The 24,448-nt window shown below is 37.8% G+C and overlaps 1 protein-coding gene across 2 annotated transcripts in view; it reads left to right on the top strand.

Annotated features, from left to right (window-relative positions):
• TRPC4 (transient receptor potential cation channel subfamily C member 4) overlaps window positions 1-24,448 on the top strand; it is a 161,365-nt gene that overhangs the window by 90,387 nt on the left and 46,530 nt on the right. For both annotated transcript variants that reach the window (XM_060288122.1, XM_030882455.3), the window contains exon 4: window positions 19,122-19,458. In XM_060288122.1, the coding sequence (XP_060144105.1) occupies window positions 19,122-19,458 (337 nt within the window). The remainder of the gene's footprint in view (window positions 1-19,121; window positions 19,459-24,448) is intronic.

The raw sequence follows: 24,448 nt of genomic DNA, 5'->3' as shown, positions 1-24,448 counted from the left end.
CAACTGATCATATGTTTAGAAACCCTTTCTTTAAGCCTTTGTGAGTCTTTATATTAGTGACACTGCTTTATATTTCATTATGATGGGAAACATCTTAAATCTGAACTATTTTACCATCTTTTAACATAATAGTAATGAACCAATAGTATTTAAAATAAATATTTAAATACTTTGTAAAACAGAAGTAGTACTCTGTTCTAAAACTATTTTCTGACACTTTCATCTATTAGCTGTTCATTTTTTTGTGAAAGACTCCAGTATAAACTGTCTTAAATCTCTAAATTATGATAATTCACTGATGAGGACGAAATTCTACTAACAATTTTGAAAATTGTTCCGGAACCTATGTCTCTCTCTTATAGCTCCCTGAAAAACATGGTGAATATGAAATATTGTCATAGAAATAAGCTTTTATCTACTGAGCAGCCTAGTTCTGATTTTTTCCCACCTATATGTATTATTTTACCATTACCATACATCACCATGTCAGAGTTAAAGTGTGCATCTGTGTATAAACATAAATTCTGTCTATTCAGTCTATATTTTACCATTCTCTCTTACTGTAGTCTTCTATATGAACCTAAAAATAATTTTTAAAAACCCCCACAAAACTTAGATGTACCCAAGAGAAACAGCTATGAGGAAAATAAACTCACAGAGGACAATTTAAAAATAATTTTTTTCCAGCTTCCTAGTTTAAAAATAGCATGCTTGTTGAGATGTGTAACAATTAAAAATAGCTCTTAAGTAGAGAGACTGTGTTTTTTTAAGATCTGTTTATCTGACTTTTCATGTCAAAAATATTTAAGAATCAAAGTTTATATTTCACCAGTAATGTCTTTAAAGTCCTCAGGGTAAACCCCACACACACGTCCCACCACATACACACAGTATTAACTACTTCCTGGATATGCTAGATAGATTCAGAGTTCATATTAATCACTTTTTAAACACGCTATATAGGTTCAGAGTTCAACTTTATTTTGAAAAAGAATAAATCAGTTTTGAAGTTTTCTTATATAAGACTTGGCTGGAAACTCAAAGCCAGTGAACTGTAAGCATGGTTCACGAACTATTCCTTGTTGGCAAGTGTATGGTAAAGAGAGCCTTGCTTGGAGAATGCTGGTATGAAGTAGAAGTATACATTTAAATGAATAGCTTGAAGAGAATGGATTTGTAATTTTAGGATTCAAAGTTTAATTGAAAAATTAGTTTAAATTGAGTAACTTAGAGGCTTTGCTAGGAATTTTTAGTAGTAACATAGAAATGTATCTCTACACTCCTTAGGAAAACTACTAACATAATCAAATACATTCACCAATTTAACTTCTTTCCAGTTCTTTTTCTCCCATATCAGGAAGTACCCACTCTTTAATGAACTTGTTCATCTTCCTACTTGTAATTCTTATATTTTTTTAATATGTAAAATCTCCGTAGACCTTTAGGGTAAAATGATAGCCCAAGCAATTGCCTCATCTAGGAGACTATACAAGAAGTCACAGCAAACACAGAAGGTACTTTCTCTTGGAAAAAAAATTAAAATTTGTTTTTCATAGTATTTGTTCTCTGCTTTTGATTTGCAGCTAAAAGAGAAAAAATGTTTTCATGTTCTTCTTAATCTTAAAAATACACACAAACATATAAAAACAATATGTTTAATTCCAGCAAAGGTTTATCAAGTCTAGAAGTTCTTAAGAACACGCCATAAGCCTATATGTAAAAAATTAATAGGAAGCCTAGGGCTTGACCTTGGCTCCTGAGAAGGATCGGGACGCCGAGGCACATTCCCACAGTTCCTCTGAGTCATTTGCTGTGTTGTTCATAGGTTGGCAAGGATAGTTCCTAGTCAACAATTCAATTCCGGCCACTGTCAAACCTCCATATACAGTTATAGGAGAAGAAAGATAGACAGTTTCTCATATTTGCCAATTCTGAATAATTACCAAGATCACATTTCAATCAGCAGATTTCTCAGGAGTTTTTTGTGTCAGAACTGCCTATGATGTTATGATCCAGTGAATAATAATTTATTATAAGGTCAAATGCAATGCCTGGAGTAAGTAACACATGATCCAATTTAGTAAACTCACTTCTCTCTTTGCAGAGTTGCAAGTGAATACCGAAATACTTGCAAATTGCTTTGAGCTGTGTAATGCCTCAATGCAGACATGTGCATAGGTAAGGGAAGAGAAGACAAAGGAAAGAAGTAATCATATTTTTGCACCTGGTACTATGATAAGCACTTCTTAGACTCTGTTTCATTTTATTCTTCAAAAAACATGGCCGCTATTTGTATAATCTTCATTTTAAAGACAGGTCTTTCTGGTTCTGGAGCCTACACACTTAATATAGTACCACATTATTATTATCTATGAAACAAAAGATTTCTGTATTCATTTGCTCCTTATTCAACCCTAGCTAAAAGGATTTACCTTGTTGATTTCCTTATAGGTCTGTATATTGGCACCGGTGATATGCATGTCTAGCCTGCAAATGGCATGTCTCTCTCAGCTTTGACGTCAGGTGGCTCACACTATACCATCCAGCCATATTCAGGTGTAGGTCCCAGGAAGATGGTGGACAAATCTGAAAGTTAAGCATAGACAAGAGCTTCCACGTTCAGGCCATGAGACTCCTGTAAATTCATTAGGACACTGAGAACTATTTTAGGGGAGGAGAGATAAGAATCACATTGCTTTCATTCATGTATTTATGCATGTATACATGTAGTTATTTATCATCCACTAAACAAACGTTATTGGTGCACCTACACAGGCCAGGCATTGTTAGGCATCGGAAATGCAGAGGTGAGTATGACAAGTATAGTTCTGGCCCTTACATACCCCTAAGTAGTCTAGTGGAAGAGAATGATATGAAAAAGAATTACCCAAATAAGTGTATGAGGGCAGTCTTTGAAAAGTATAATGAAGGAGCATATTGGTGGGTATATAACCACACCAGCAGGCAGTCCGAACTAGTCTAGATGTTCCAGACAGACTGAATGAGAAATGGGAGATAAAGAGGTACAGGTGTGGGGTGGGCAGGGGTTGGGGGTATGGATAGAATTGCAGACCAAGCAAGCATCATCTGGGACAATTCTGTGGGGATGGAGACACCAGAGGGACCGGAGCACAGACAACCATAGGGCGAGCAGTTTGCAAAGCCCTGTGGAGTGGTGGGGCAGCAACCTGAACAGCCATATCCTCGTTAAGGACGTGTTTTCATCTTAAAAGAGGCAAGAAGTTTTTAAAAGGCTTTAAGCAGGGAAGTGGCATGATTAAATGTGTGTTTGAAAAGATCTCTTTAGATGCCATGTTTAGAATAGAGTGGGGAAAATAATTGAAGTGTTTCAGATAAGACATGATGGTAGCTTGGGCTAAGTGGTAAGAGGAGAGAGTGAGAAATAGACACGTAGGGAAAACAGTCGTACTTCTCAGTGATTGCTTGAATCCTTGGAGCTAGGGAAAAGGATGCATAGGGATGAACCCAGACGCTTCCTATATAAGTATTGAAATTGAAGTGAGGGATGCACAGATTCTTATTAAATGTGGTCACTGCTTGGTTACTGCATTCATCTTCTCATCTTCCTGAGCACAGCTCTCATTTAGCAGAGAAAATTACCCCTTTTACCCTTAGGATCAATAAGTGATTGCCCTCCTTGACCTTCTAGAATTTCTGCCCTGTCTGGAAAGCTTGATAATAGCTAAACTACAAAACAAAGCACCCAAGGATTTTTTTTTTCTTCTGTCTGGCTTCTCTTCTTTTATTCCCCCTGATTATATACATCCAAACTACTACATCTCATCCCACATAAAATGACTCTTCTCCCTCAATCCTTTAACTTTGAGAAATTCTTTTAGTTCCATTTAGAAAACATCAAGTAAGATTTAAGAGGCTAGGCAGTGGAAATACTCATTTCTCTTTGGAGGGATTATGTTTTTTCTTTCAAGGTTATTAGTTATCTAGAGCATGAGAAACGGCATCTGCAACAATCCCAGGGACTCAGAAGATTAAGAAAAAGAAATGAAAAGTCCTCTTGACCACAAAGTCGGTACTTTGGAACCGAACGCTTAGTTTTATTTCATTCAATTTTTAGAACTTGCTTAAACCACTATTATTGACTTGATATCTTTCATTGTCTACATAAAAGAATGCAAAATGGCAGAAGGTGATGGTAGATCGCTACCATCTCACTGCCGCTATCCGAAGTCTATAACTACTGAGCTGGGATTATAGATCTGCAACTTTGACTTCATTCGGGGGTTGACTTGAATCCTGAGCTACTGCCCCTCACCCTGCATTCCAGTCAGCACCACACCTGATAGGGAACTACCTTTGCCTCTGCCGTTAACTAGTTTTGTGGCTCTGGAAAATTCATCTGACCTCCCTGGACCTCAGTTTCCTGGTTGTAAAGCCAAGAGGTGAGGCTTGATGATTTTTGAAGTACCTTCCACTTAACTTTCTAAGAAAGACAAATCTTGGTATGTCTGACACAGAGTGTGTGTATGTGAACCGGTGTATTTGCTTTTTATCCAACTTTTTCAATCTTGTGCCTCATAAATGTTACAAAACAAACCTCACATATTTCTTTCTCCTTTGAGAAATAAAAGCAGATAAATAATAAGGCAGGTATTTACAGTTATAAGATCCCGGACATTTGAGATGTCTGTTAATTTGCCCCTATCTTATCCATTTTGGCCTGTCACCCATCTCTAGACTTACCTCCTCCAGGGCCCTTAGGGTCCCCAAATGTCCCTTTGGCAGGACCTCTCCCAGGCCGACCCAGTGAGGAAGTGCTCCCAAATCAAAACTGAGCAGCCCACCCATGCTCGTAAAGATAATCTCAGCAAGGAGGAAAGTAATCTGATTTCCTGATAAAAAATGTGACGTTTCAAAGATGGCACTGACTGATAGGCTGGACTACCCCAGTGTTATTTACGTGTTCAGATAGGAACAACGAACACCAGTGGATTGCTTATTGATCGGGTGCCCATGAGAAATGAGTGGGAGCCGTCGGGCCATCTCGTTGCCTAGGCGGGGTTGTCTGCCTCCAAAGTATATCCTCAGAACAGAGGTCTGTGACTGGGTGCTCCACTCTGAAATCTTACTGAGCCGCATCATTCAATTCCTTTTTAGCACTGCAAGGAACAGACACTATACAGAGGAGAGAGGAGTGCAAATCCTCTGCACCACATAGCACTGGGGGGTGGGGGAGAAGATGTGCAGAAATCATTAAATACAGTTGACTACCTGCTTGTCGCCCTTTGGAGAGAAGGTCTGTCAGGGAAATAGGTACAGTCACTGTCTTCTAGAATAGACTTTTTATTAAGAGCTGCTGAAACAACAAGATTACTGCTCTCTGCATTCAGTACTCAGTGATCCTCTGTTGTTTTTTTTTTTAATTTCAAAAGCTATCTGTTAGTCTATAATTTGAAAAAACTAGACCTCTGTTGTCAGTACGTAGCCACTAGCTACATGAGGCAGTTAAGCACCTGAAATGTAGTTTGTCCAAACTGAAGTAGGATCCAAGTGTCAGATGCATCCCAGATTTCAAGCCCTATAAAGAAGGCTACTCATCAGCTGAAGATTTTTCTAACAGGAGATGGGACAAATAACATGACTGGTAAGCAGAATGTATACATCGACTAGTATATATATATATATATATTTTTTGTGGTACGCGGGCCTCTCACTGTTGTGGCCTCTCCTGTTGCGGAGCACAGGCTCCGGACGTGCAGGCTCAGCGGCCATGGCTCACGGGCCCAGCCGCTCTGCGCGGCATGTGGGATCTTCCCAGACTAGGGCACGAACCCGTGTCCCCTGCATCGGCAGGCAGACTCTCAACCACTGCGCCACCAGGGAAGCCCCCGAATAGTATATTTTGCTAGGAAATAATCATCTGGTATTTATATTTCTAAGCGTATCCTTCTCTTTGATGCAAAAACAAATAGTTTTCACACCAAAGCTATCAAATTAATTCTACTATAGTTGAAAATTAAGGAGAAATTTCTTTTTTTTTTTGGCAGTATGTGGGCCTCTCACTGTTGTGGCCTCTCCTGTTGCGGAGCACAGGCTCCGAACGTGCAGGCTCAACGGCCATGGCTCACGGGCCTAGCTGCTCCGCGGCATGTGGGATCTTCCCGGACCGGGGCACGAACCCGTGTCCTCTGCATCGGCAGGCGGACTCGCAACCACTGCGTCACCAGGGAAGCCCAGAAGGAGAAAATTTTATAAACTACTTTTTTCTTGGTGGTAGGGGTAGTACTTATCTTCTCAAAATCTGAAAAACTTAAATAAGAAGCTCCTTCTAAAACTCAAACCAGTAGCCAAAAAAGAAAAGTTTTGTGCATTTTTTGATTAACTTTATTCTTCAAGCACTGCCTATTAAAATACAGTCACAATCAACACTTAGGCACAAGTCTTATGCGTGAGCCGGGGATCAGTGTCTTATCTCAATGTTTACATAAACCAGGAGAGTAGAAATCTCATAATCCAGCAAGAGTTAGAAATCGGTCATTAGTTTGTAACAGAATTAAAGTAAGTCGTTCCTTTTCCATATATCATGATCATTTTTATTTACTGAGAAAATAATTTTCTTCCTAATTCTTAGGACAGAGTAGAAAAGTCAGTTACATACTGTGCTATAGACTTTGACTTCCTTTAGAAGGAAGGTTGTATTGTTTGCCCTTTTTTCTTTAGCCTTCAGCCATATGTTTAGACTCAGCCTCTCCTTCCATGCTACACAGCAGCATGAAAGCCATAAAATAACCTAGACACAATTTTGAAAGCAGTGGATAAAGTCAATCTTTCTACTGTTGCCATTCATATATTTACTCATTCATTCTAAAACTATGTCTCAAGAATCATCTTGGTACCAGAAAGTCTGCAAAGCATTATAGATACAGAAATAAATAGTATCAAGTTGGTATGGAGGTATACAGAGATAAATATACCAATTTCTATTGGATGTAAGGAGTTAACTATATTAGGTATTATAGTTGACACTGATATAAAAATATATATAGAAAGCCCACCACTATGAAGGGTGATCCTGGACTGCTTTCTCAGAATGAATCCTGGCCAGAGAAGAAGACGACAGGGTGGTGATTGCAGTGGTTGAAGGAGGATGTTGCGTTTGGGACAGAGGATTTCCGGAGCTTGAGTATCTATGTGAAAGGAGGAAAAATGAATGATGAAAGAGGATGTAATTTTTCACTCTTCAGTTGCTTCACAAAGTTTTGCCTTTGTCACTTATATAGTAATTCTACAGTGATTATTATCAATAATATTATTGTTAAATATTAATTCCATACTCTTCACAAGGATAAGCCTATCTGTTTTTTGGGGGGGGGGTTTATTTCTTTATTTACTTTTTGTATTTGACATCTCTCTAATGTAATTGGCAGATCCTTGTGATGTTCTGAATTCCTTTCAAATCTGGGTACTGGGCAGTGTCTGGACACTGGCATTTAGTACCAGAAGATGTTATCACCTCTTAGATAATGAGTGAATGTTTCAGATCTCCAACTCAAAAATATTCTCGATCTTTAAACATCTAGCCACCTTTTGAGGCCAAGACTGCAGTGACACTGTGGAAAACGGTCTCAAAAGAGACTCCCCATGATTCCCTGCCCGGTGTTTTCTGCCTCCACAGTGTCCTGGGGTGGAAAATTTTGCCTTGGACTTCGCTCCAGTTGGAGGAGGACATTTCCTTCTCTGGGCAGACTCGTAAATTGTACAGACACAACAGAAGATTATCATGCTGAAGATGAAAGAGTGAGACTATGTCGATCCCAAGAAATTAGGTCATAAAAGTTTTTCTAGCGCTTTGCTAAATAAGAAACCTATCTTCAGTGTACTGAGAAGGCCGAGATTACTTGGATGCCATTTATTTATATGGAGAGAGAAAAATGAAGTTTCTTTGTCACTTTTGGGGACTTTAACTTTCAACTAACTAAATAAATGATGTACTGAAAATTAGGTCTTATTTAAATATTATGTTTTGTAGAGCCTTACTCACTGTTCTTAAATTCTGGGAATAGGTATGAAAATATTCCCTTCTTGAATTCCTATTGTGATTTTGAATTCTTTTGGGATTAGGGAATGAGGTGCCTACAGAAATGTCCAGAATATGTATCGTGGTCTTACTGAATTTAGTAAAAGGAAAAAGAATTCAAACCGTCTTCAGCTTTTAACAATGTTTTAGGTAAAGTAAAATTATCCTGACAGAAATGTAAGTAAACATTTTGACTACCTTCCTCATATTCATGATGCACCAGAAATTGCATTATAAACGTTCGGAGGTGGTTAAATAGTTACTCAGAGTTGGCAATAATATGTCTAGATGACATGAAGCAGATAGGTTCTGCTTGCCATCAAATGGACTTTCCACCTCTAGGGAAGAATTTAGCAAGAAATTCTTGAGCATTTGTAAACCTCCTCATAGCTTTCATTTCTTTTGACTGAAAGTCTAGGTACCAAAAAAACAACAACAACAACAAGAGGCATTCTGTGTAATTATCTTTATCTTTATTTTTGCTGAGATTGTAACTCTATTTACTAACAAGTTTGGAAGCTTCTCCTCTGTTTGAACCAAGAAATCTAATCCCTACTGTAGGATAGAGAGGGCGCCAGCATTGAAGGTTGAAGACATGCTGACTGCTTGCCCTTCCTCTCCAGGGTCAGTTAGGTCAGAAGATTCAGACCAAAGACACGTGGTGGGAAGAAACCAGGCCAGAAAGGCAAGGTTCCTTCAGTTCTGGGACCTAAATTTCTGTCATTCACTATCTTTTATTATTTCTTAAATGCAAATGAAAGATTAAGGTGAATGCAATTCGCTGCCAATTTGTATGAATTCTTTTCATCTCATAATCAGGCCCTTTCTAGTTAAGTATAGCTATGAATATATAAATAAAAATAGAACTAGAGGGACAGTCTTGGTTCTGCTGCTAGGAAAGGAGGTATGCAATTTTGGGCATCCCAGGTTAGCAGGAGGACAAGAGTTATTGGATGACCATCGTAGGCTCACTTGAATCGCATTGTGGTAGCATGGGTGGTGGGATGGGGCAGTGGGGGAAGGTTGGAATGGATACTGGTGCAGGCGTAGGAAATGTTCACATCTTGTCATATTTAAAGATAACTACTGAAAATCTTTTAGAGGCAATCCCTAATTTACAAACAGATTGTATTACAGAAGCTTAACAACTTGATGAAACGAAGTTTGGGGATATAATTACCTTGTGGAACAGAATGATAGTGGGTATGGAGAATTCCAAGTCAAAATACACAATTTGCTTTAACCTATCCATAGATGTTGTCTGATATATGTTCAGGACATAGGAGAATAAAACTTTAAATCTACTTTTAAAGTGTTTCAATTCTCTGTGAGTAGTGAACAGTAAATATCCTCCATATAGAGACTAAAAATGATTTTTAAAAATTTGTAGTTTGTACGTATGCATCTTTTTTTTTTGCGGTACGCAGGCCACTGTTGTGGCCTCTCCCATTGCGGAGCACAGGCTCCGGACGCGCAGGCTCAGCGGCCATGGCTCACGGGCCCAGCCGCTCTGCAGCATGTGGGATCTTCCCGGACCGGGGCATGAACCCGTGTCCCCTGTATCGGCAGGCGGACTCTCAACCACTGCGCCACCAGGGAAGCCCCCGTATGCATTTTTAAGGTCAGTGTTTTTTTTGCATAGAAGTCCAGCATTGCTACTTCTTCCCAATGTTTGGACATCACCAATGGTTTTGTAGTCAAGGAAATGAGTTCCTTGAGGTTGGTTTATCTTTTTTTTCTTACATTTTTCATCAGACACATCAGACCTGCATGCCTCTGATTGCACAAAAGAGCAGGGTAGAGAAAAGAATCCCATTATTATCTTTTTTAAAACACTGTTAAGAGGATCACAGAGTCCTGAAGACCATGTTCGCCACTTCAAGTTCTCGTCCCTCTTTCACTGATTCTCATGGAATTGAACTACATTTCTCTGAAATATATTTCCTTGGAAACTTCTTGAAATACTCTGCCTCTGGACTCCTTGTAAAGATGTACTTTCAGAACAACTTGATTTTCAATAGATTTTCTAAGTACTGACCTCTAACCTAGACTGAGGCAGCCTTCTCATCCTATACTCAAGCAACACCATGGATTTCCTAGGAAGCTGCCTGGACTAATTAACATTATATTCAGAAGAAAGAGAGGCAGCTAATGTATTTTCTGGAAATAAGCACAAGAATATAAAGTGCCCTTCTTATTGTTGAGGGTAACAATGTCAACCAGGCTTTTCCGTGGAACTTACAGGAGTGGTTAGTGCCTAATTAAATGGATTCATAAGCCCTGAGCTATGTTCAGCAATTAATTCAATTGAGTAAACATCCATTGACATCTCAGGGCCAGGCACTGGTGCGAAGGATCAAGTGATGAAAAATGGCAGACCCTTCTCAAATAGCTCACTCCAACCCATGATTAAAATGCAGGAGATAAGGGGAAGAAGTGCAACTGTAGGTGTATGTTCAAGGGACAATATCAGTACCGAGAAAAAGAACAGTTGACTGTAAGAGTGATCAGATGAATAGAAGCTGAGTTGGAAGACTCAGGAATTTACTCTGAGAAAATAGGAGATGGATGATTCCAGGCAAAAGTATCCGCACATGCAGCCCTACAACAGTAAGAAAGGTCCAGACATGGTCAGAGCACCCTGAAGGGTTTGTGTGTCTGTAGTATAAATATGCAAGGGTGGAGGAAAGGAGTCTTGTGGTAAAGGAGCTCAGGGCCTGGTATGCCTTACGTAAACTGGGGACTTTTTCCTGGAGACTATGAGATGACAGTACAGACTTTTAGTTGAGAAAGAGACAGTTAAATTTGCAGTTTGCAAGGCCCTTCATCTCAGCGGTATGGTACATAGGTTAGTTAGAGAAAGAACTCAGAGGCTAATAGGCTTTGGCAGAAAGTAGACCTTTTTTTCCCTCCTAGTTTCAGCCTGAAATAATGATATCTGATGTTATGATAATATCTCATGGTAGTGGAATTGAAATTAGAATGAGACGAATCCGAGAGAAAGAAGCCAGCTCGGTAAGGCTGGTAACAGATTGGAGGTGGATCATTCTGGATGTGCTTTCTGGCACCAGCAAAACAGGGGCAGCCATTTTTGAACCACTTTATGGAGGTAACATTGACACACAGTAAATTGCACGTATTTAAAGTGAATACTGTGTCACGTTTTTTATAGTATGTGTACAGCTGTGAAAACACCGCAATTAAAATAGTAAACGTGTCTGTCACCCCCGTAAGTTTCCTTTTGCCCTTCTGTGATCTTTCTCTGCACACCCCTCACCCCTTCTCAGGCAATTGCTGATCTGCCTTCCGTCACTGGAATCATACAGCATATTCTCTTTTGGCCTCCAGCTTCTTGCATTCAGCATAATTATTTTGAGATTCAACCATGTGTGAACATCAATAGTTCCTTCCTTCTCATTGCTGAATAATCCTCCATAGCATGGATATACCATGTTTGTATCTTCCAGTTTTATTGAGATATAATTGGCATACAGCACTGTATACATTTAAGGTGCATAGCATAATAACTTGACTTACGTACATCGTGAAATGATGATCACAGTACGTTTAGCAAGCATCCATCATCTCCTATTAATACCAAATTAGAGAGATAGAAAAAAGATTTTTGTGATGAGAACTCTTAGGACTTACTCTCTTAACAATGTTCATATATAACGTGCAGCCATGTGAATTATATTTATCATGTTGTACGTTACATCCTGGATATACCACATTTTGTTTATCCATTCACTGGTGGATGGAAATTTGAATTATTCTTGTTTTTAGCTATTAAAAACAAAGCTACTATGACACTTGTATGTGACTATTTGTATGGCAATATGCCTTCTTTTCTTTTGGAGAAATGCCTGGAATTGGAATAAGCCCATCATATGGTAAGTGTAAGTTTTTTTTTTAAATCCTGCAAACTGTTTTCCAAAGTTGTTGACCATTTACATTTTTTAAATTATTTATTTATTTGCTTGTTTGTTTATTTATTTTTGGCTGCGTTGGGTCTTCGTTGCTGCGTGCAGGCTTTCCTCTAGTTGTGGTGAGCGGGGGCTACTCTTCTTTGCAGTGCGTGGGCTTCTCATTGCGGTGGCTTCTCTTGTTGCAGAGCACAGGCTCTAGGCTCGCGGGCTTCAGGAGTTGTGGCACGCCAGCTCAGTAGTTGTGGCTCACGGGCTTCGTGGCTCCACAGCAGGTGGGATCTTCCCCGACCAGGGCTCGAACCCATGTCCCCTGCATTGGCAGGCGGATTCTTAACCACTGCGCCACCAGGGAAGTCCAACCATTTACATTTTGATGGCTGATGTATGAAAGTTCCATTTTCTCCAAATTCTTATCCACACATATCATGGTTAGTCTATTTTTAAAATTTTCTCAGAAATAGTTGGTCTTGAAATTATGTGAAAAGGGATAGAAAAGGGGAAAGAAGAGTGACTGTATCCTTTCATCTCAAAAGAGCAGCTGGTATTCATTCCTGTAGTGCCTCTTGTTTCTCTTGGGTACTTGTCCTAATGGCAGATAACAGAGCAGAGTTTGGTCCTCAGTAGGCTTCCCTCCAGGAGACTGAGAGGGGACCACGCTTTCTGAACTGCCACTCTTCTTGCAGTAACTGTCGTCAGAGACTGGAAAACCAGCCCATTGAGGGCTGGCCAGGACCAGGAACAGGCTGTCCTCTGTTTTCCATCTACCATTCTCACCTATTACTCACCTACATGATTCCACAGTCAAATGGTGGTTCCTTCAAAAGAGAATGGACTTGAGGACACAGGGAGGGGAAGGGTAAGCAGGGACAAAGTGAGAGAGTAGCACTGGCATATATACACTACCAAATGTAAAATAGCTAGCTAGTGGGAAGCAGCCACATAGCACAGGGAGATCAGCTCAGTGCTTTGTGACCAGCTAGAGGGGTGGGATAGGGAGGGTGGATGCAAGAGGGAGGTGATATGGGGATGTATGTATATGTATGGCTGATTCACTTTGTTATAAAGCAGAAACTAACACAACAATGTAAAGCAATTATACTCCAATAAAGATGTTAAAAAAAAACACTGTATAATTGTCTGCCTGCACATCTCTCTTCATTTTTAAGACAGCATCTAGGTAGCCACTTAGAAATGACTGGCAGTTTTTCATCTCTTTTCCATGATGGTTTAAAACAATTCTTCATGCGCACCCTGAAGAGGGTTATTGGTGAAGAGATGTGGAATTTCTACCAACTGCTGCCCTTTGTGATTTTCAAGGAACTAACAGTATCTATTGACTCTGCCTTCCCACTACCAAAATCTCATTTTGTTTGTTTGCCAAGTTCAATAGTTTAATGTATTCAATGTTGGGTTTTTCACCTCCCACCATATTTCCTTTGTCTCTGCATTTTCTGCTTCCCGTTATTGCCCACTCATCATCCCAGCTCAGTTGCCAAACCAATTTTGAATTTAGGCCCAGAAATGATTTAAGAAGTTTAATCCTGCCCCCGCCTCACCAGCACTGTCAAATGGAGTTTAGTTGTCATCTTCCCTTCTGGATATGTAGACATCAGAAGTGGTGCCCTAGTAATGTGCTTTGAGTTATTCCTTGAATTCCACTCTGCAAATCTGAACTTCACATGCCTGTCCAAGGAAAATAATCATGTGATTTGATGACTGGATGGGAGATTCTTTGACTTGACAGAGCCAGGGGAATTGTAGGCCAATATCCTGTGGAGGAAAGAACCTAAAGTTTATCAAGCAGTCTTCTTGACTGATCTCAGGCTTCTTAGCCAATGTCATGTCAGATATGATTAAATCTTCATTAACTTTTTAATGACACTGATAAAAACTCAATTAGTCAACTAGCTATTTTATTGGATTCCCTATGCCTAAATTATTATCTTCTCAGTGTAAGTTTCTTATAGAAATCTTTTTAAACTAATCTCCCATCTGTGACATTATATTCATTAAAATTAGGTTATAAAATATGTAAATATATTAAAGTTGGCATAAGTGCAATACTCTGTAATTCAATGAAAGTGAATAAACATTATATATTTGTATATAAGACTATAAGTGATTGTACAGTTGTCTCTCGGTATTGCCAGCCTCGGCCTCCACTGAGCAGCAAGGACTTAGACTTGAGAAATTGCCAGTAAACATTTTTATCTGTATCCCGATATATGGCCGCAGTATCCCTTTATACTGCATCTCTAGCATATTCACCATTGAATGTAACATTCTAGAACAAGGGATTGCTCATCTGAACTTGCTTATCTCCATCCTCAAGTTTTTAACATGATATTCTCTAAATCTGAATTAAAACACATCCACCTACCAAGCTGTGCCTGTCAAAATTCTACTTGTTATCTCAGGCTTAACTAGAAAATTCTGCTTCCTTTCTTCAATCTTCCCTAATTATTTCATATTGGGCATAATTTCTCCTACACATTCTACCTCTTTTCTAACAAGTCACGTAATGCTCTGTATTTAATTTACCCAGTCACATTATCAGTCTGCCACAGATTTTGAGATCCTAGAAGACAGATATATCTGGTTCTTACAGATCTCGGTCCTCTCCCCGCTTATCTAGCCACTGCCCCACTCACAGATGATGCACAATACTATTGTCTTAATCAAACTAAGGAGCACCGGATGAAAATGATGCTTTGAATAATGAAGTAGGTGAGTGATTAGTTATGCAGTATGACCATGCTCAAGGAGACTGGAGAACTGTTTTAATTAGGAACACAACTAGAGCTATCTCTAGGAAACAGAGAAAGGCCCAGACAGTTAAAGGCCATTGGCAGCTATGAAGGGATTTAAGGGTAGAAGTAGAAGAAAAAAGGGTTTTCAGTTATGGACAAAGTAATTCCCTGAAGCTCTTCTGCCTACAAATCATTCTTAAGCCTTGTTATCCACATTACAAAATGAGTTGTCAAAAAACATTCTTGGGCAGAGGAAATAAAACCCCAAAGGAAATAGATTATTTTTGAAATTCTAAGGAGTAAATAGTAAGGCCCAGGGGAAACTGGCATGTATATGAATCTGCAGTCCTTTTTAAGCCCTTACGAAGATCACTTTAATTCATTCAACCCAAAAGTTTCAACTCTCTTTATAATCGTCCAACAGCCAATAGAAGCTCCCATGTAACTATCTGACTTAGTCAAGATGCACTAAGGTGCCAGGTTGGTTGTTTCCAGAATCTAGATTCTGCTCGTTTAGAGAATATGGCCACAGTCTGAACCTTGGATACAAAATTTTAAGCTAGAAAAATATATTGAAAAACTAAAAAGATGAAGAAAAATCAAATAGGAAATCTAATCCATAGTTATTTTAATTATCAGAGTTCCATTAATTTTTGAATTCTCTTCATCTTATTTTGTCCATATCCAATTAATATTTCAATTCCTCACCACGTAGCAGTGAGGTTTCTTGGTTGTTTGGGTTTGTTTTTTGTTTGTTTGTTTTCACTTTTCAGCTTTATCTCCTTTCTCTTCATCATGTTTTGTTTTCTTTAGGTTTGGGGTGTTTTAGTACTTTGAGTAGTTGTTTTTAAATCATTGGTACTGGAATTCACTTTATTTGTAAAAATGAGATTAGATTCAGTAATCTTCACAGTTTCTTCAGTATTTAAAATTCCATGACTAACAGTTTCATAAATAATCATGAAATTAGGTTTTTAAAAATGTTTTAAAGGTTATTGAAAGAGAGGAAATCTTTCTTTTTTTAGAGTGTCCTTTCTAGTTTCATGGCACAAATGTGAATTTGAATGTTTATAATGTTTTAATATGAATTTTAATGTGATGTCAGGAATTGTTTAGGAATCGGCCAACAACTGCAGAGAGAGAAGGGGCTGTAACACGGTGTGTTTCAAAGAAACCCCACCTCCCGCAGTCCTGGGATGGTATAGAAGATGGTGGGTCCCGTGACTCCCTGTGCAGTAGAAAGATGGGTCAGAGGAGGCGCGACCTCTAGGCTCCCAGCAGGCAACGTGAGAGCCCACCTGAAGAGGGCTTTGCTGGAATGGACCAGTGGCAAGTGTCACAGAGATAGGGTGGCCCCCTCTGAGGGGGTCCTTCAAAGGAGGTTGGCGTACAGCTGAGTAGTCTCTATAAATAATCCAAGGAAACCAAGAGACGAGGAGGCAGGGAGAAGGAAAGAAAGACAGGAAGAGGAGGGACAAAGAAAAAACAAAGTACAAAGAAGGAAGCATCTAGGAAGGAAGCAAAGAACAGGAGGAAAGAAGGAAGGAAGGGACACATGAGAGAAATGAAGTGTTTTAATCTACTTTAACAGTTAAACACCGTGAAAATTTTTGTAATATAAAATTTTAATTTTTTTAATCTTTAACTTGGTAACTGTTTTTTTCATGGAAATATTTATTAATGAATGGGCTACAATTTGGAGAATGCTGGTGCAGACATGCAGCAAACAGGTTTAGAAGAAGAAGGATGTAAAACCATTGTGAGAATATTTAGATCTATAGTGATTCTTAGGAATACATTTGCGGTTGTTTCAATTCTAAGATTAGAACAAATTTGTAGCCAAATAATATCTACATTTGGGGAAACTTGTGTATTAAACACACCCATTCCCCCACTCCTGCTCTTATAGTATCCTGCCTCTATTCTTTACCTCTACGTAAACCTCACTGTGTCTGTGTTTGGTAAAAAATTGTGCACGCTGTTCATTTACTAAGCACAGATATATACTTTCCAATAATAAAAGAAAAAGATCTTTTAAGAAAAAGTGTTAGAAAAAATTAAGGCTAACCGAGTGCTTGGCATGGCAGGTGTTCTATGAGGATTAAATGATTTGCTTCTTCTAGGTAATTTAACACGGTCTATATTTGTGTATTAGGCAACGGAAATATTTTTCCAAGCAAACCTTAAGTGCTCCCAATAAAGTTATTTGCTCAATTGCCCTGGGGTGTCTCATGCTCTAATGAGATTTGGGCTAAGAAGGGCAGAGTATGTTAGTCCTAGAATTCACCCAGACCGTGTTGAACAAAGTACATACCTTTCTTTTACTTTTTTCTGCATGTGTCAGATGTGTTGTTCACGCTTAGTCCCTTATAGTGTTTCTTCAATCTGTGAGAATTACTGAGATTATAGTAACTGTTCATTATATCTTGCATTTTTCATAGGTTTCATTAATTCCCTTCTATTATGGTCTTTGTGCTAAATTCTAATGAAGAAAACTGTAGAACATATTTTATATGAGAAAATAGCAAAAAGATGGTAGACTATGCTTTGTGTATAAAATGCTGATGTGAAGGATTATGTGTGTGTGTTGGGTGGGCGTGAGGGAAACTAACTAAGAGAACAGAACTTGTTAATGACCTGTATCACTCTTTCCCAGTACTCTACAGATATATCATCAAAAGCTCTATTGTGACTTTCAAACACTTGACTCTGACCAAAATAATAGGCAAGGAATGTGTCAAGAAAAGCTTTTTTTTGGATTATAAAATTTAACTTTACTAACTATGGAGCTTGAAGCTTACTTTCATAAATTACTTACAAAATAGGAGAGCCCCATCATCCCAGTCTTGAAGAAATGCAGTTTTATCTTGTTTTAGCTGTACTTGCTGAACCTATTATTATACATTTAATTCCGTTTATACATGTGGCTTTGCCCACTATATCTTTTGATGAACACAATATCTAAGACAAAATGAAGAGAAACAGTTGCATGAGAACTCATTTGACATCCAGCCCATATGATTGCACACCTCAACGATTGAACTGCTCTTTTAATCAATCACCTGTCTCTCCTTTCACTTTCAAACAGCTTTTTGTTTATGATCATCAAGCCACTTTCTGTGTACCCATCAGAAAAGAGTAAGGGTCAAGTAAGGGTCTCCTAAAGGAGATCCATAAAGTCTAAGACTGAAGAAGGAAAATAGGAAATACTGGGGCAGGGAGAGTCCCATGAAAGGCCCAGGTGTTCAGTTTGCTTCTAGGGTGGGTCTATTTTTGATGCCAACAGAACTTTCTTGAGTCCCTTAACAAGGGACTAAAGCTTCTACTACAGTCCAAAGTGTCCATAGGGCATCCCTTAAACACACTCTACACTTTCTCACCTGCATGCCGTGCCTTCCCCTCTCTTCTCTGCTTATACAAATCTCCACTTTCAGAGTGCAGACCCACTGGGAAGCATTTTTGGACCATTCCATCTGGAAGAGAAAACTCCCTCTGAATTTATATAATGCTTAGCTGTCAGTGTCAATGAGAACGATCATGTACAGAAAAAAAAGAATCTTGGACCAGATAGCCATACATTTCATCATTTACTAGATATGTAATCTTCTTGAATAAATTTATAGCCCTCATATACGCCCCCCATCTTCGTCCTTAAAATAGAGTAAGATCTATGCTACATCTCAAACATGTTGGCAGGATAAAAATGTTGTCATGTTTGTGAAATGTTTTGTATGTGGTAATTGATTATACTTAGGTAAGGTATTTGCTTTATTTCCACCAAATTCAGCTATGATGATTTACATCCTGGTAATGTAATATGCTTTCAGTTATGATTTTCTTATTGCCTCAACCCTATTAAAAATATATTTACTTTTTCTGTTGTGATTATTATAGAAAATACTAAAAATACATCAAGTATAAAAATGGGAAAAAAGTATAATGTCCTAACCAGAAAATAACCACTAAACCAAGAAATAACCACTAGTACCATTTTTTACTTCATGTCATATACCTATATATATATATCACAATTCTTATATATGCACATATATGTGTATATCTTTGTATACAGCTCTGTTCAGTTATCAATACATCCTATGGATATTCTTAGTCCTCAGCTCTATCTTTGCTTCCTAAGGTACAGCCATAGTATTTTGACCCCTGTTGTGTCTGGCTAAGCACTCAGCACTTTGCTGTGGGTATAAAATGTTCAATAAATAAGCTTTGTTCACAGAATGGCTTAAAGCACTTTATGATGGTGTAAACATAAAATTATTTTATGTTTGGCAGAACTTGTGACTTGAACGATAACACTGTGTTCCTGTTGATGAGCTGGAGCCCCTGCGTGTAACCCTGACTCTCACTTTTCCTTTCCTTTCCCTGTAGTTTGTTGCTCAGCCCAACTGTCAACAGCTGCTGGCATCTCGCTGGTACGATGAGTTTCCCGGCTGGAGGAGAAGACACTGGGCCGTGAAGATGGTGACGTGTTTCATAATAGGACTTCTTTTTCCTGTCTTCTCTGTGTGCTACCTTATAGCTCCCAAAAGCCCCCTTGGACTGTTCATCCGAAAGCCATTTATCAAGTTCATCTGCCACACAGCATCCTATTTGACTTTTTTGTTCCTGCTGCTGCTTGCCTCTCAGCACATCGACAGGTCAGACTTGAACAGGCAAGGTCCACCACCAACCATCGTCGAGTGGATGATATTACCATGGGTCCTGGGTAAATGTGATACTATAGAAAATATAATCCAAACGTGTTGCTGCCATGGAATTTTGTTGCTCAGAAAAGAATATTCATTAAAGTTGGGGACATAGGAATGTTTAAAACAGGTTCTGACCATTGTAGCTCCAAGTCTTAATCCTCAAAGCTAAATAAATACTTCACAGACTGCGGTGGACCTGCCCCCAAATGCAGCCTACAAAACGTTAACTTTAGGTTTTAGAATTCCAGACTTTCATGACTTCAGGTCCCGTGAATGATTTTCTGGGTTTTGGTTTTTCTTTTTTTTTAGTATGTTTGTCTTCTGAAGCCTTTCAACATGTCTCATTAGCCACATGTAAATAATCTTTTTAATTTTCTTAACAGATACACCTTCTAAAAGTACAAATTACTCTGCAGAATTAGTGATTCTGTACATAAAATAACTAACCATGTTTTAAAATCAATTCATTTAAGTTTATCTTTGAAACTATATAGTAAAGCAAAATAATAGGAAATTAAACAGTAGGACATCCTCCATCTCTCTCTGTTCTTTTCATAGAAAAAAATTTTGTTTTAGATCTTCAGCAAATCATGGTAAGGTAGAAAACCTCAGAGTAGCTGGTAAAAACCTTGTTTTCCTTTCCTCTTGTTATTGAAGTCATAGTTAAAATTTAAATTTTAAGTATTCTTCCTTCTATCCTACGGTGGTTTGCTGAGAAATCACGTTTTCTCAATTTAGCTCATCATTTTAAACCTCTCTGATATTATATCCATCTCAGCACTTACTAATTAGAAAATATGCGACAAATTTAATGATTCATAATCTCAGAAGATCAGTTTGGATTAACTGTCAAAACGGCTGGAGAGACTGTAAAATGAGGAAAAGGCAGGGAAAAAAAACCAGTATCTGAAACTGAGATAGATACACTTTTTAAAGATTACAAATACTGTAAGTACTGACAGTAAGAAAAGTGCTTAGGAACAAGATTTGATGTCTTACAAATATTTCTAATAATTAAAAAAAACCCTTCTCAAGTGAACGTTAAAATAAGATACATTCTCAATCTGAAAAAAAAAATAAGATACATTCTCAATCTGAAGTAAAGTGTGATCTTGGGATGGTTTATATAGTCTGTAAATGTCTTTTTGAATAAAACAATTATGACATAGCAATTGATATTAAATATAAAATTATCCTACCTGTATCCATTTAAATTAAATATCTCCCCATAGGAACCTGTTCTTTATTGAGTTTTCTTCATAGAAAATTTCTTGGGAACAATTCATAAGGAAGCTTTTGGAAGTCAAATTTCCCATTGTGTGTAACTTATATTGAATGTCTAAAAATCCTGGTGGCCCAAGTGAAACACAGAACATTTCACTTTGAAAAATGGTATAGATATAATGCAGCATAAGTAGATATAATACTTCTAGTCTTTTCTTTATATAGTCAATGAAAATATGTAGGGTACTTTCTATGGATTAAGGGCAGTACAGGGCAATAGTGAAACAAAAATTAAAAAAAGAAGAAAGAAAGAAAAAATGAAGAAAGAAAATGAAAGAAAAAGAAAGAAAAAGAAAGAAAGAGAAAGAAAGAAAGAAAGAAAGAAAGGAAAAGAAAGGAAGGAAGGAAGAAAGGAAGGAAAGAAAGAAAAAGAAAAGAAAAGATCTCTTCTCCTTATGAAGGTTAAATTTTACTGGAAGAAATGGATAATAAACAAACAATGAGATATGTGATATAATATCAGAAGTGGTATATAATATGAAAATTAGAAGCTCCAAACTTTGAATAATTCATAGAAGTAAAACAGTCATTGGCTGCCTCCTACATGCAAAACTTGTCACATAATTTTCCGTGAAAATTGGCTAGAAGAAACCGTATCCAAATTTCAGCTGAATGGTTAAATAAGGTAGAAATTTAATTATGAGAACTATAGTTCCAGCCAAAAGAAGTAGCTGCTAAAGGCAACCTTTCCTGAAGATATCCTGCAGAGGGAGTTCATTTATATGGGAATCTTTAGGATGAAAAGAGATGTTCTACAATTTAAAAAATACCCATGAATGATCATCTTGCTTAAATAACAGAGCATGAGAAAAAGAATGTTTCTATATCAAATAGATCTGTCAAAACAGATTATTCATCAAGTCTGGTGAGTTCTGAGTGCCTCGTATCTAAGGCTGAGTTCTAAGTGCTTTGCTAGAGTCATGATTATAACGGGTATTCTCCATGTTATTTGGCTGTAGAAGAAAAATGGATTTGAATACATGTCCAAGTTCTACCACTGAGAGACTATTAAATTATGGGTGGACACAATCTCTCAGGATTTTCTGTGTTTTCATCAATAAGATGAAAGATTCAGAGTGATAACTTCTTCAGTCCCACTGTGTCCTGTTATCCTGTCCTGGGGACCTATCATTATTGGCACAGAGAAAATTGATCTTTTCGTTGGTGGGGAGAGGGAGTGGGTGGAGGGAAGAGGGCTAAAGACAACAGGGTAGGAATCCTTTAACCTTTTACCAGAAGTGTGATAGACGCAAAAAAAGCATGGTCTCATTTGCTGACTATATCAATGAACCTTCTATATTGCCTCACTCAGTCCTGCTGTTTGGTAAAGTGAGTGACTGTACATTTCATGGTCCCTGCATTGTAAGGCTCTAGGTTTATAATAACAAGACTTCACGACTTACGGAGAAGTGTGTGGCTTGTGTTTCCCTCATCATGTTAATGTTCCCAGTGACTGAATGAAGTTCTGCGCATGGGTTTTTCTCAAGTCTCCTTGAACCGACTTAGGTTTTCATCTCATGTCACCTCTGTGAGTTGCTTGTTCTGTAAAGAAATATTTTTTCATTTTACTAAACTTCCTTTCCTTCCATTTTCAGATTTTTCCCAGACCTATGATACTGTAGTTTAAGGGAAATGATTACTTTGATACTTCTCATTTTGTTTATCCTGGCAAAAAGACTTTTGCTTTACTTGTTTTATATATCATAAATTTCCAACTTTTTTGAATAGAAAATTTTTCTAACTTTAAAGCTTATCCTCTCAAATCAATCCCTTTATCTGAAGAAGTATGGTTTTTGCTTGGGAATTTCCATGTTATATACTTTGCTGTGTTTCAGCAATAAGATTATACAACATGACAGATCCAGATACCTTGTGATTTAGTTCAGTGGAGACTAATGTTTCTGTGTTATTTTCACTGTCTTTCCTGTTGAAGTTCAACATCTTTTTGACTATATAAATTGAAGTCTATTGAGTTTGATATCTTTAGAAGAGAATCTACAGTGGTCCTTATATCCTTTCGCTGTGGTGTGATTGATAAATTGTAGCTCATCTCTAGCAAAGCTTTTCGAATTATTTTTCCTTCAGATTGAAGGTTATCAACCCTTCTTTTCTCCCATCAAATAACCTCTAGAGATCGTCTTACCTAAGTTTGCTGTCAGGATGAATTTAGCATATAAGCAAAGAAATTTAAAAGCCTGATAAAGGGATAAAAATTATGATTCTGGTCATCTTGAGAGATACAGTTTTAAGCAACAGAGAAAACTAATCACAGATAATTCCGTTAGAACTCTGTCAGTAGAAAGGTAGATTCTAGACAGATAGACACCAGGATATTTCTCAGATTGTCAAATTACCCATTTGAACTAGAGTAAAAAGTAAAACAACAGTTTCATCCTGCATGCATATGGCCTGATAACAGAGCTATGCTTTTCAATTTCAATAGAGAGAAAGTATCACCGGGAAGACTGTGATGGATTAAAAGAAGCCTGGGGTCAGATCAGAGACATGGCTGCTTCTGTATTCTGTTGTGTCATGACCCCAAGGCTCTTAATTTATTAAAGGTTTGATTTTAACAATATAATACTAAGGATATGAAATGAATATAATATTCATATGAGAAACTCATTTTTATATAGAATTTAAATGCAAACTAAATATAGCATGTTATATGTAGAATGCGTATTATGAGAATTCATCTAAATTAAAGCAGAAGTTTTAACTCCAGTAGATGTCATTTGTTTCTGGAGATAATGTGGAGTAAAATGTGAAAAAAAAAACTTTTTTGAATGCTAATTTTTAAAGCCTTCCCAAAACTAGATTGGATTTTTCCACAGAATCCATTATAACTCAACTGTAACAATTAAATTTGTGTCATAGCTTCTTCTCCTGCAAAAAAAAAAAAAGTGTGCATATATATGAAACATCCAGATTAGACTTAAGTTATCACTTACCAAAAAGAATATGAAATTGATAACATTTTCCACAAAAGAAGTAGAATGTTAATGAAAGCTATCATATTAATAAAGCAGGAAATACCTTGTTCCCAATGAGAATACTGCCGAATGGCTGCTGAAGTGACTTGATATTATGTGTGTGCTTAAGAATATGTCATAATTATATAGCATATAAATCTGTGCATGCTGAGAATGGTGAACTGAGGAAAAGATATATCAGAGGAAGAGATATGAGATCTGTTAAAAATAGCTTCTAGGGCTTCCCTGGTGGTGCAGTGGTTGGAAATCCGCCTGCCAATGCAGGGGACGCGGGTTCGTGCCCCGGAACGGGAAGATCCCACATGCCCCGGAGCAGCTAGGCCCGTGAGCCATGGCCGCTGAGCCTGCGCGTCCGGAGCCTGTGCTCCGCAATGGGAGAGGCCACAACAGTGAGAGGCCCGAGTACCGCAAAAAAAAAAAAAAAAAAAAAAAAAAAAAAGCTTCCAGTGAATTTCTAGGCATAAATTAAGAATTGCTCATAAGATCCAGATTCTGTCTTGCCTATAATACATACTTATTTAACAATTTTTCTGCAACAAAACTGGCCTCTCATTTTCATAATTTATTTTATATTTTTATCTTTTAAAGGGTTGATATTAGCAAATCTGAAAATTTCAACAAGGCCTGCCAAATGGAAAATAAAAAATGGTGATCACGTTCACATCTAGATAAAGACTCAGGGACAAACAATCCTGTATATATTCTTTCTTTCCTATTACCATTTCTTCAT

This window comes from Globicephala melas, chromosome 18 (genome assembly GCF_963455315.2).
Source record: "Globicephala melas chromosome 18, mGloMel1.2, whole genome shotgun sequence".
Classification (NCBI taxonomy): Eukaryota; Metazoa; Chordata; class Mammalia; order Artiodactyla; family Delphinidae; genus Globicephala; species Globicephala melas.
The sequence above is the reverse complement of the archived record's forward strand: the minus strand, read 5'-3'. Positions and strand labels throughout refer to the sequence as shown.